General features: G+C 36.9%; 1 protein-coding gene across 35 annotated transcripts in view; it reads left to right on the top strand.

Annotated features, from left to right (window-relative positions):
• PTPRD (protein tyrosine phosphatase receptor type D) overlaps positions 1-14,274 on the top strand; it is a 2,145,367-nt gene that overhangs the window by 1,963,713 nt on the left and 167,380 nt on the right. For 17 of the 35 annotated variants that reach the window (XM_067744351.1, XM_067744350.1, XM_067744348.1 and 14 more), the window contains 5 exons: positions 1,950-2,094; positions 5,520-5,825; positions 6,750-6,943; positions 9,424-9,450; positions 13,448-13,565. In XM_067744351.1, the coding sequence (XP_067600452.1) occupies positions 1,950-2,094; positions 5,520-5,825; positions 6,750-6,943; positions 9,424-9,450; positions 13,448-13,565 (790 nt within the window). The remainder of the gene's footprint in view (positions 1-1,949; positions 2,095-5,519; positions 5,826-6,749; positions 6,944-9,423; positions 9,451-13,447; positions 13,566-14,274) is intronic. The other 18 variants (XM_067744372.1, XM_067744374.1, XM_067744373.1 and 15 more) reach the window with 4 other exon arrangements.

Genomic DNA, 14,274 nt, shown 5'->3' with positions numbered 1-14,274 from the left:
AGGGATAGTAATAAATATGTTTCTTTTGTTATCGTAAAACCCATTAAGGGGAACATTAGGACAAAAAAGTTGGTAAAACTCTATGTGAAAACTCAGTCCACCAAGCCATTTTGTTGTACCTCTTAGCATCCTTTATCTTAAAAATATCTTCACAAAGCAAAACAGCCCCTAAGTTCTAAAAAAAGAATACCTTTCTTAAACACTCACATACTAAATGAACTGTTACCAATTAACTTGTGGCTCATCATTTTGAACGCTATAATACATTAATATGCTACTGTAAACTTCTATTTTATTACATCTCTTTGAAGTGAGCAGAATCTCCAAAGACCAGGTTCTAAAAGCAATGCTTTTAGATTTAGCTAACAAAGCTGATACAAATTAATCACTCAAAAGTTCTAGAACTGAAGTGCTGATATATAACGTAAAGTACTCGTGTTACAGCTGTTGGTGTTTGTAATAAGACATAAATTAGCATTAAATTATTTTAAATACTTACCATTTACCCAACTAAAAACCAGATAAAATAAAAACAGTTAAAGAGAGTGCCAGTCCTCTGGAAACACTATGGCTACTTGACTATTGGCATACCTACTCTGCTTTACAACTGTTTATTTAGGAAATTCCTTTTTTTCTTGTTATTTGGTAAATCTGAAATTTCTGAAAATTTTGTATTTGCAAGCCAGAACACCCTAGGGGTGTTTTCTCTAGTTTTGTATCTGAACTGCCCTTGACTGACTTCTGTTTGTGTGAACAGCAAATGCTATTCGATAAAAAGCCTTATAAGATTATTGATGCCATTACTAGACTACATACTAGCATGCATTTTAAGGTTTACTACAGGCTCACGTTCAATCTGAGATTGACTACCCATAGATAGCTATATCTTTGCTAAAATGCAAAGACAGATTTCAAGCATAAAAATAAGTTACCATATTCAAGTAAAAAAACCTTATTTCAAAAGCCCTTTATGATGTTAACAGTTATAGAAGAGTTTGTGATTTCTTTTTTCTAGCTGTAGGTTCCATATTCACAAAGAAAGGAAGTGTTAAAATTGATTTGAAATCAACCTAGGGTAACAGTATAGTTTCATATACATTATCCATCTTTCTTCAGTAACTGACATCCGATTTTTATTCCCTCAGGCCTTGGCAATTCCAGATCTCTTTCATAACAACCTCACGTGAACTGTATGCCGGTTTCCATTGTTACTTCCGGCCATATTTTCTTTGCCCCTATTTACGTTGCAGATGGTCACGGGAGATGAGCTAGACATCTCTTCAAATGGAATGTTAGGCATAGGCCATTGTCAGGGGCGGGGGTCAGTTTCCATTGTGGGCAGTGTCACCACAACAGACATGACTTAAAGGTTGAATGCATTCATGGGTGGTGGGCCTCTCACTCCCTCTTATCTGATGCATTTGGAAAACTGTGTCATCGTTTGGTAGATCCCTGACTTCCTTTTTAACAGTTGTCTTATTTGTTGTAGAAACTTGCCTTTTAAACTGGTATCTTCATTACGTACTTCCCCTAGTAGAGTCCTTGATACTCACTGTTGATTATGTTTGTGATATTTTGATGACATTATAACCCTGATTACAGAAATCTGATGTTCTGGGCAGTGTGATAAAAATATATGCACTGGGCTTCCCTGGTGGCGCAGTGATTGAGAGTCCACCTGCCAGTGCAGGGGACGCAGGTTTGTGCCCCGGTCCGGAAGGATCCCACATGCCACGGAGCGACTGGGCCCGTGAGCCATGGCCGCTGGGCCTGCGCGTCCGGAGGCTGTGCTCCTGCAACGGGAGAGGCCGCGGCAGTGGGAGGCCCGCATACCCCCCCCCCCACACACACACACACAGACACACACAAAAAAAAAATATATATATATATATATATATATGCACAAATCTTAACGAAGATGACCCAGGTCCCTTGTTACTTATCCACAGCAACGGATTACCATTGAGCCAGGGACATCTTATAGACTGCAAGGGCTGAGACCAAACAGCTTGTACTACTTCCGTCTGGCTGCACGCTCTCCCCAAGGCCTGGGTGCTTCCACAGCTGAAATATCAGCAAGAACCATGCAGTCAAGTAGGTGTCTCTCTTTGCTTACTTTCTGCCCTTTTCTTCACTAGGAGGCGTTGCCAGCTCTTATCCCCACCAACAACAAACCTGCTAATTAATATTTAATAGTTGGTAGTCTCTATACTAGCAAGTGTCCAATTTGGGGGAGTAGAGCGCCATGACCTTGGTTTCCAGACTGGGTCCAAATGACAGATCCCATTCTCCCACTTCCAAAATTGAAAGACATTCAGGGAAGTTAGGAAACCTACTTGAGAAAAATGGGTAAAGGCGTTGGATCAGGCCCCATTTAATGAATTATAAAGCTGTAAAGCAAAATTCAGATTGAGAAAGCTGCAAAATAATCAGAGGAGGGCTTAGCAAACTAAAGAGACAGCAAAAGACCAAACTTTTATCTTTTTTAAGCACACAGGTTTTAACTTTGCTGATGACCAAGTCTTCATGTCACGTATTTTTTTCGTAGTTTGTTGTTAACTTTGCAAGTAGTTCATGTGGAAATTTGGAACATTCACAGAAAGTCTGTATTTGTACAAATTTAGGAACAATGGAATAATCACAAGTATATTTGCAATCCTAAATTGTATTTTGTTTCCTCAGGTTCAAATTCTTTTGGGAACTGTTACTCTAAAGCATAGTTGTGTTTATCACAGTGGAGTTCATTGTGTCTAGGGACGATTGTTTTGCATAAAGTATTATATGGCAGGTTGTTTTTGATGGAAAGTTTGGTGACTTATAATACTATTGTTTGCTCTTTATTAATAAGTTTCTATAATTAGTCTATTAACCATTTACCTTAAATTGAACAGTTTTATGGGCTTATTTCCTTAGATTTTTAAAATATTTTACATTTTATATGTGATTTTAAAAATTTTTATGTCGTTTTATCTAGTGACATAGATATGTATAAAATGAAACATTGAATTTTATAAAGAGAATGCTCTATTGACCTGATTTTTAGATTTATCAGCAAACATGAAATTTACATTTTTTTAGAAGATGAATTTCCTTTCATATAAGCAAGTCTTCCATCATTTCATTTTCTATAGATACTTGAAATCTTTCAGGGTTTTCGATGATAAAATTCATATTTTTCCTCAACACATGATTATTCATGTGAAAAGCATTAGGATTCTGTTGCTTAGTCCCTTACTGATGATAGCTTATTCCCATAAAATTTCCTTTTTTAAAACTGAAGCATGTAAATCAATGCAGTATTGTATGTCTGCTTTGAATTCCAGGCAGGCTAATAAGTAATATTGCAGAAGGTAATTCTTAAAATCAGACAATTAAAAGAAATGTGACACGCTTTAATATTATATTTTGCATGGTTTACAAACTTGACTGTTTCGCATACGCACACATATATATTCATACATACATACTTACATACAAAGAGACAGAATGAACTTTTTATAGACACATCAAAAGCTTATCCACTCTTTATTTTATTAAGGTTTCAAGTGGTGCTACATAGACTTTCACAGAATAGGAGGTCTGAAGGTAGGAATGTAGTGACAACCAAATCAGTTTTTTAAAAAGCGTTACAAATGTCTTTGCTGTTACATGAACAGCTCAATTTATTATGAATGATAATGCATATAAAATAGTTTCATAATTTGAAATATAAGAAACTTTGGTCAGAATCAATAAAAATGATGTTCTTGTGATTTTGCAAACCTTATACCAAATATATAAGGCTGTTTTACGAGGATTTCCTTTTTGTCTGTACAAGGATCTTTTCATTTTGATTGCCTGTAATGAAGAACACAAGACATGTAAATTAAGAAAGACTGATGGGGCTTCCCTGGTGGCGCAGTGGTTGAGAGTCCACCTGCCGATGCAGGGGACACGGGTTTGTGCCCCGGTCCGGGAAGATCCCGCATGCCGCGGAGCGGCTAGGCCCGTGAGCCATGGCCGCTGAGCCTGCGTATCCGGAGCCTGTGCTCCGCAACGGGAGAGGCCATAACAGTGAGAGGCCCGCGTACCACCAAAAAAAAAAAAAAGAAAGAAAGACTGATGATCGTCTAAATAATCAGATACACCTGACACTACATAATATTAAGGCTCACAAAGTGTAAAGAAATACCCAAACTACATGTTCAAATACAAAAAATTAGAAATGATTTACTCATTCTACCATATATATTGCCTTATATCAAAAAAATATATATATGCAAACATATATCATCCCAATTCTTTGTTCTTCTTTAGGAATATATATTATTAACTTTAAAAATAATTTATGATAACAGTCACATTGCTCTTTATTGCTTTTTTTTTTTCAAATAATGATATGTTTGATTTATTTGATGGAAAATAATTGCTCAGAAGGTGACTAGTTTATTTTAGAATGGGCAGGAAGAAAGTTTATCTTTTAACTCTTATGTAAATCCTACTTTATATGAATAATTATGTACAAAATGAAAGGAGCTGTGTACAAAATGAAAGATAAGTCATATCTTTTCCAGATGGTTCTCAGGATTTTTTTTAAACAGTTCTTTTTAATGGCTGTGTTATTGACATTTTGTAAGGGATAGATGATTTTTATTGATTTTACCAAAATTTGCTGGTGGGATCTAATTCTTCACTAGCAATGGTGTCTCAAGAAGAGTTATAATTTTAAAAAAGCTGGAAGCTGACATAGGGTAAGTACAAGTTACAGTCAGAATCAACCAGCCTGACATTGCCCTCGGGTAGGTAAATCCTGGACTATTCGTTTTCATCCTTTATTGTTCTGCATGCTCACTGTGTATGGGCTATGATCAATGTTAGGTTAACACTTGTCGTTAAAACTGGTCAGAAGACTCCGTTTTTCACATAGTCAGAGGGAACCCTTCTGTGTTTGTTGGGCTTTTATTTATCTCCCTTTTTAAAAAATTGGAATTGGTGGAAGGGCATCCAACAGTTATTGCCACTTTTCACTCTTAAGAACCTTTTCACAAATGAATACTATGTAGGAATTGCCCTCATTTTAGAATGCAGTAGTGAAAGCTTGAAATGGCATCTCTTAAACATCATCAGACTCTCATGTAATAAATCTTGTACTGTTTGCAGCTTTTTTTGAAGCTCGATAGTCTGTATAATAGGGCTGGGGAATACTGAGGGATTGTTTTAGAAGAAGAATTTAAATTGCAGGTAGGTAATTTTATTTTAGGCTCTGTTATCTTAAGGTTTCATTTTCACATATTCCCCCCACCCATTATTTAACAATTATTTTTGGTCATTTATTCATTTTTTGGTTTATTCATATTACTAAGCCAAGGTACATAAATTTATCTTTAAAAATTTACTTTAAGTTTCAAAGCCTTATTTTTGTTTTGTTGCCCTATTGTTCATTTATTTATTTTTGCCTTTTCTTTTGTTTTATCATTTTTTTTTTCCAACCACTCCTGTCCTTTCACTCAAACCCTCCTTTAACTCACTACCAAAATAAGAGCCGTCAGCTCCTCCTCAAGACATTAGTTGCACCAGCCCAAGTTCCACTAGTATTTTGGTAAGTTGGCAACCTCCACCAGTGGAAAAACAGAATGGCATTATTACTGAATACTCCATCAAGTATACCGCAGTGGATGGAGAAGATGACAAACCTCATGAGATTTTGGGAATTCCTTCGGACACTACCAAATACCTTTTGGAACAGCTGGAAAAATGGACTGAGTACCGGATCACTGTGACAGCCCACACAGATGTCGGCCCTGGCCCTGAGAGCTTGTCCGTGTTGATTCGAACCGATGAAGATGGTACGTTGCCTCTGCTACGTCAGTTTGCACCCTTCTGCCACAGTCTTGGTCTGCTGTCTTTTGATAGGCTAACAGTAATGCATTTTTCTCTGCTCATCTTTTTTACCCAGCAACGCTGTAACTTCAGAGGTTTTTGCCGGAGACCTATCTTTGCTACAGCCTGGGCATTTTTTTTTTTTTTTAACTTTTTAAATCTCAACACTGTAATTTGCTTCCTTTTAAAAGAACAGTTTGCTCCTATGACCTTGCAATCCAGGCCCTTCTCTGTACCTCCATCTAAAGTCTTCTGCATATTTCTTGGGTTTTGTAGTCACTTCTTTTACATTTTGAAGTTAACTTTTCAAAAGTGCCTTCTTATCTTCTTGTTGCCTTTTTGTCTTGCACATGCTCGACATTCAATTTTTGGCATCTGTTGTATGGAATACCTTTGATATGAGAAAAAAAAAAAGAAGAAAATCCATATAATCAAGAATCTCTTTTATTCGGCTAAAAAGAAACCTTGAAAACACACACACGCACACACACACACACAACAATCAACAACCAGTTTTTGTTATTATTTCAATGCTATACTTCTTTGTGCTTTAATGCTTTGAACCTCAAAGCATCTTCCTTGGCTTTTGTACATTTTTTACATGTTTTTCTATTTCTCTGATACTCTTTTTTTCTTCCATTTTTTTTTTTTTTTTTTTTTTTTGGCATCGGTCATGTTTTTTGATCTTTTCTTAAAAGGTAGAGCAGATTGGTTGAGCATTTTCCTTGGTTGAAAATGTTTGTATTCCACAAAGGAAACATAGTGGGTCTGCCTTTTTTTTTTTTCTTTTTTTCTTTTTTTTTTTTTTTTTTGAACCTAAGTAAAGAAAATGCTCTGACTGGGTGGGACAAGTGCCTATAATTTTCTTTTATCCAATGATGTTGTTCCAGTTCCTAGTGGTCCTCCTCGCAAAGTCGAGGTAGAGGCTGTCAACTCAACATCTGTTAAAGTCTCATGGCGCTCACCTGTGCCCAATAAACAGCATGGCCAGATAAGAGGATACCAGGTGCATTATGTGAGGATGGAAAATGGTGAACCCAAGGGCCAGCCCATGCTGAAGGATGTCATGCTGGCTGATGCACAGGTAAGCCTCTGAAATTGCATATGTATATTTTTATAGGATACGTTTATTTTAGTCTGTACCTTAAAATGGACCCCATTTTAATTTTTTTGGCATGTTAAAATTCCTATACAAAATTCTAGCTTTTTTAAAAAACTGAATTATAGTTGATTTACAGTGTTGTGTTAATTTCTACTGTACAGTGAAGTCATTCAGTAATACATATATATACATCCACTTTTTATATTCTTTTCAATTATGGTTTATGACAGGATATTGAATATAGTTCTCTGTGCTATACAGTAGGACCTTGTTGTTTATCCATTCTCTGTATAATGGTTTGCATCTGCTAATCCCAAACTCCCACTCTATCCTTCCCCCACTGCGCCTCCCCCTTGGCAACTACAAGTGTGTTCTCTATGTCTGTAGTCTGTTTTGTAGATAAGTTCACAAAATTTTAGCTTTCAAAACACATGATCCATATTTACCTTCTCAATCAGAGTTGACTTCAAGTGAGGAAGTGAATTGAAATGACACATCTGATTAAAAACATGTAACTGTTTTCTTAAAATACAGATGTACGGCTCTACAGCTATATCTGAGTTTGCCTTTCTGACTTCAAAAAAATTGGTTGACTTAATTAAATCAAAGGGAAGAATTTCAAACAGCAATTTTGCTGATAAATCTACTTTCTGCTATGCTAAAAGTATTTGGAACTAAGCTGATCTAATTTCTAAATGTATGATTTCTGCCACTGAAGAATAGACATTCTTATTCAGGGAAAGGTATCCAGATAGTATTTTATTTAGTATTTCTTTGCCAAATTACATATCTAATGAAAATAATTGTTTCATTTCCCAGAAAATGAAGATAATGACAGTGATAAAAATTAGAGTTTCTCAGGGTATTGATGAGATCCCCTATGCTGAGCCAAATTAAGAAATCTATTAAGAGTAGTTGAGAATGTGAGAAATTCTGCCAACCCTAAGGCAGTGATTTACAACCATGTAGTCACGATTTGGTTTTGTAATATGTTGTTTAAAACAGACATTCATTTTTTTTTCAGTTTTTAAAAATAAATTAGAAGTGATTCAAAGACAGCACCATAATAAATCTACCTATACATATTTTTCTGAAAGGGAGAGGAAGATTTCAGTTAAGAACCGCCCTACTGGAGATTATACATAACCCATGAACTAGCTTACCTACGGTTGTTCCAATAGCGATGATGTATTAGGAATAGGGGAGTGCTTTGCTTATCCAGCAAATTGGTAGCCGGGCATGGAAATGGATGGGATTAGTGAAAATTTGAAGCGAAAATTTGAAGCTATTTCAATTGAAAATTCCTTCCTTTGTATGAAAGTGGGGAAGATTATGAACAGAGTTGAAAACTGCTGTGCCAGATTGCCAGATTTTGCCTTCTTTTCTCTGTGAAGATAACAGGGCTGTAAAGGGCTCTATTTTTTTACCGCAACGTCTTTACTCCAAAGTCTTAATATAATCAACTCACAAAGGTACTTATGTTTGCTTCAGTTTCGAAACATTCTAACTAAAGGGGTCTGGCTTAGTGACTAATTTATCTTCCTCAAATCCAGTTGTATGGTTTTGGTTTAAAGGCCATTTCTATAAATTTAGTTGGAAATTCATAGTGTCCCTTAAGACTCTGGAAAAGGACCACTGACTTGCTTTTTTGTAAATATTTATTTTGCACTGCCCATAAAATAGAAAGTTCTTATAGTATAAAATTAATAAGGCCCTAACTGCTTACGTTTTATTTGGTACATCTGCAATTATGAGAAATAAAATGATACGACCGTCATGCTTTGATGTCCTTCTTTAGTTCATAGATAATCTTACATTATAGAACTGTAGTTCTGTTGCTGTTGTCATTGGGAATATCGTAGTTAGTGAAATTATATGATACAAAATGGCTTAAATATCAACTCAATCTTTTTTTTTCTCCTCTTCTACCTTGGCTTTTCTTTATTATTTTGCTGACTTTCTTTGTGGTGTCGTTTTGGTTTTTGGTTTGTTTGGTTTTTGCTCATTTCATGTTCTCTTTATTCATTGAATTTTTTTTTACATCTTACAGGACTTCACTGAGACTGTACATTTTCAATATTAATGAAAGATGTTAACCTAAATAGTGACTTGAATTGTGTAACCTAGATAGAAATCAGAATAAATGTCACAATGTAGTGTGCATCAGCTTTTTGCTATGCCTTATTGATTCATTCCAATGAACCATGCATTAAAAAAAATTAGCCAGTTTTAATGATAACAACATAGAACATATTTACTTTTAACTTCTCAATTAGGAATGAAGGTGATAGCATAACACACATATACTCTTTGGAATTATATTGTATACACCTCTTCATTTGCTTATTTCTTCTATTTTTTTTAATCTAAGGAGGGCACCATTGCCTTTATCCGGCTACAAATGTCTCTTCATTTCTTTTTATTTTGTTTCCCTCCTCCCCAACCTTCTTAATCTCAATCAGTGGGAATTTGATGATACTACTGAACATGTGAGTAATTTTTGGCTGCTTTTTCAAAACAGATTATAAATGGTTGTTGTTTCTTATACCCATCTTTCTTTTATTTGTACTGTGTCATCACAATTTGCTTGGATGCATGAACTAACAAATTATTTTTTAAAGTACTTCCACTATGTGGTATACTTTTCATTTTGGTTTTTGTTTTGTGAAATTGCTGTGATGCTATTGATTGCATAAGAAATATCATTAGTTTGTGTTGTTTTGGTGGCTGCTACTAACTCTGCCTTGTGACACAGTTAGAGGAGGCATGCTTTAAGTGGAGGTATCACAGACGAGAGATGTTAAATAAGTTTGTTCTGGGCTGCTCATAAATCCTGCTCCAGAGTTACATATTCAGTGCATAACATGACCTAGATATGGCACTAATTAACTCTATCTAGAAATGGCAATTCTCTGTTGTACCCATACAAATTTGAGTGAAATTGCATGAGTCATGCCTAGAGGCAGAAAGTATCTTACTTAGTGAAGAATTTTCTTTTTTAATATTCCAGTGAATGGACTGTGTTTTTTATTGAGAGTTTACTATGTGTAAGGTACTGTGGAGGACACAAGACGTGACACCTGCCTTCTAAGTGCTTACAGTCCAGGTGCCTAGGAAGGTTATAAAGTTCAAGAAAAGTTCCATAAAATACAACAAAAGCGATGACCTCAAGCAATGTATCATTAATTAATATTTGAATGGCAATATCAGTAAGAGCTGTGAGTTCAGAGACAGTGGACCAGGCTGGTAGAAGTCCTGAAACTTATTTGAGAACTTAACTGATGAGTAGGGATTGAAGAAGTAAAAGTGTCTGTCTGGGTATGTTGGTGAGTTGGAGGTAGGAATGTACTTTTAAAGGTCAGCACAGCAGAAGCAGTCAGTCAAGAGTGTGATAATAGGTGACAGTGAGCTTGGCAATTTGACAGGACTGAAGGATTCAAGTTAGTAAGTTAACTAAATACTACTAAGAGATTAAATTTTAATATAATGTTAGAAAAACCTAAAGTGTCAAGCTAAAGAGCTGGTCTTTAACTCTTCAGTCCTGGAGAGGTATAAAAAATTATTAAAAGGAGCAAAAAGATAATGGCTGGTGGGAGGTATTCATTTGTTTAGTAAATTTTTTTTTGCCAAAACACAGGGCTCTTGTAGGGATCCTTGGTAAATATGATGGTCAAGCTATCACTCCTCATGAAATTGACAGTGTAGCAGTGTTTTATAAACTTTTTTGACAATGACCCATAGTAAGAAACGCATTATATGCCGTGACCAATTCATGCATATGTTTAAAATAAAGGTTTTACAAAACAATACCTTACCTTTAAATATATGCAAAATTTAATATTCAAGTATATTTCATTTGTTTAAAAAGCACTGGTCTTGAATGGCTAAATTGATTTCATGACCTACTAAGTGGGTCATTACCTGAAGCTTAAAAATCAATAATTTAATGGATAGATTAGAGGGGAAAAAAAATACAGTAGACAGGGAAACAGAGTTCTTTTCCTAAGTCGTGAAGTAATAAAAAATTTTTAAAAAGTTGAGCATCAGAAATGAAAAAGGGACAGTTATGATCAATGTCTTAAAGGAAGAATGGACAAAAACATACTAACTAGCTAAGAGTTTGAAGAAGAAATAGGGACCAAAGATGACTCATAAGTTTTGAAGATGCTCCACCATTTATTAAAATATGGAAGTAAGAAGGGGAGTCTGCTTCCGGGAATGACGTTTAAGCTTTAGTTAAGTTGAAGTGGAGGTAACACTTGATAGTCAAGGGAAAACGTCCAGCAAATATTTACAATGTATTGGGCTGGCCAAAAAGTTCACTCGGGTTTTTCTGTAAAATCTTAACGGAAAAACCTGAACAGACATTTTGGCCAACTCAATACATGCCCTTGGAGCCCTGGGGGAAAGTCAGGGCTAGAGATGAATTTAGGATATAGGCAGAAAAAATTCTTTAAGTTTTAGAGATGGATCCAGTTCTTTTTTTTTAGGACTAGAGAGAAATGCAGCAGATGAGTGACTGTGACAGAACATCTGGGAATGCCAGCTTTTCACAAGCAGGGCCAGGAAGAAGTCAAGAAGGGGCAGATGGGCTAGGAGAACAAAAACAGAGTGAGGAGCTGTGGCCCTGATATCAGTCACACTACCCCAGACAGAGGGTGTGGAAACCACTGAGTAAACAAGTACGCCCACAGCTTAAAGAAAATGTAAATCAAGAGGTGATGTGATCCAGGCAGAGAGAGGTGTGTCCAGCTGAGATTAGACCATGACAGAGGGCGCGAACCTTTTGAGTGGCACTACTTACATTATCCTATCACAACCTGTATGAGAGGAAGGACGTGTGTGGTTAACCCCAATTTTATGAATGAGAAACTTATAGAAGGCTCAGGGTACATAAATTGCTTGCCGCACGATTTGGTGATAGAACCAGGCCTCGCTTCTTTTTCCTCCTAGCCTGGCCTGCTTTCATCAGTAATTCTGTGATATCAGGGGGACCTTGGAAACAATAATGTTGGCATTCACCCATCATAATTTTGGGAATCGCCAGTGTACCATCATTTTAAATGCCGCTCTCCAGTGGTTCACTTGGTTTTTATATTCTCTGTAATGTTAGTGAAACCATTCCTGAAAATAAAATCTCTCTCCCAGATTTAGTCTATTCATCTGACAGCGTAGTATTTCCAGTGGCTCTTCAGGATAGTATCTGATATTGTTGAATTTCCACACTGGTGATATTCCTACACGTTCGAGAAAAGCATATTGTCGAAAGCTGTCATTCCTGGGATCAGAGTCAACCAGTGAGTTCTATGGTGCCCATTACAGCCTTGCACAGAAAAATCCTACTGTTTTTCACACAATCTAATCCATTCACTAAACTCTCACTTGCGTTGTCTTTAGATGCTAAAGACAATGACGTTCTATATTTTCTTAAATTTATCTGTATTCAATTTGAAAACATAGCTGTGCTAAAAATCTGAAAGTTTTTTTTTTTTTTTTTTTTTTTGCTGCGCGTGTATGTAGCAGCAAGGAAAATATCAGAACAAATTGATAGCCAGCGCTCTATCTAAAGAGTCGTGTAACTTCCAATGTAGAAGAACAGTTCTGTGATTATCTTCTCTTATAGCCACCACAGCTTTGGGTCCTTACTAAGAGAAAACTAAGAGTTTTGATAAATAGTTTGTGATATTCAACATTTTCTACATTGTCGGAATTAACTGAACACCTATTCGCGATGTAGTAGAACAAGTCCTGTTAATGTGGTTTTATGGCCGGGCCTCCAAATCATTAGAAAATTCTCCTTAGTTTATAATGATTTTAGTCCATAGCCTGTAGAACTAACCAATAATATACTATTTGAGTCCTAAGAAACTTCTCTGGCTCTCTGGCTATCGAGGGCCAACAGGTCAGCCATTTGGTAAAATATTTACATGGTGATGATACATACTGTTGGGCATCAGCCCCGTCAGCAGTCTGAGGGCCAGGCTACAGTGCAGGCACATGGAGAGCAGCTGGCATATCACAGCAGCTAGAGTATGGCTTGCTCACTACAAGCCACACGTTGTTTTAAGTGTTTACCCAGTATAGCTCATTTCATCTTTTAGTAGCCCTAGGTGGTCCTAACATTCCAACTTTCACATGGGAAACTGAGGCACCGACGGGTTAAACTCACTTGCCCTGAATCACCAAACTAGTAAATAAGGAAAGCCGTGTTTCAATTCAAGAATTCAGGAGGTCTGACTCCAGGTTTTGCGGTTTTGACTACTGCCCCTTAGAGCTGCCTCTTAGGATGGCTGAAGACCCCACTTCAGTGTCGGCATGAAGACAGGTCATCCATAGCGTGAGCTCTAGGCATGAAACTTCCGGTGCTTGGCATGGCTGCAGGGAATGTTTACGCATGCGCAGAAGGAAGGTGGCTGCCTTGATTGCTCCCCCAGGGCGTTTGCAGTGTACATTCTGAATCAATGTTACTCTCTTGTGTCATTTCAGGACATGATTATTTCTGGGCTACAGCCTGAAACTTCCTACTCCCTGACTGTCACAGCCTACACCACCAAAGGAGATGGAGCTCGCAGCAAACCCAAGCTGGTGTCCACCACTGGGGCAGGTAACTGTATCTGTGCATATGTGTATCTTGAATACGTTCCCGGCAACAATAAGGGTAATTTTCCAAATGGTACAGGTGGTTTTGGTCAGAGGGAAAAATGTACAATGGTCAACTTTAGTGATTTTTGATACATAGTTCAGAGGGTAAAAATAACTGAATAACCATGCTTTACCCAGATTATTCAATCACTCATTCAGCAAATATTATTTGAGCACCTACCATGTATCGGGCACTATTTCCAGTACTTTGATAGAACAATCAACAAAACAAAAAGACTGACCTCCTGAAATTTATTTTCTGACTAACATAATTAACTAGTGAATAAATGAGTTTTATAATAATAAAATGCCAGGAAGTGATAAATTATCAAAATAAAGGTGTGTGGGCATTAAGGATGGGGCAGTCCCTAAGGACTGTTTTAGAAAGAGTGATGGGAGATCTCTTAGGGGCAGGATATTTGAGCTGAGACTTGAAATACATGAAGGAGCAAGTCCCACGAGGGTCTGGAAGGCAGAGCATCTAGGGAGGGAAATCACGTGACAGCTTCACCCCCTCGCCCCAGCAGCAAACCTTGTTAGAAGAGCTGCCGTCTTGAACTGGGTTGATGACTTAAAGGTGTTTTTTTTTGTCATTTTCTCCTCCTCACCCCTTGCTGTGGGGATTCTAAAGAGGACAAATTGCACCAAAGATCGGAAACAGAAAAGAGAAT

This window comes from Pseudorca crassidens, chromosome 7 (assembly GCF_039906515.1).
Source record: "Pseudorca crassidens isolate mPseCra1 chromosome 7, mPseCra1.hap1, whole genome shotgun sequence".
Classification (NCBI taxonomy): Eukaryota; Metazoa; Chordata; class Mammalia; order Artiodactyla; family Delphinidae; genus Pseudorca; species Pseudorca crassidens.
Note: the sequence above shows the minus strand (reverse complement) of the source record. Positions and strands in the feature narration are given on the sequence as shown.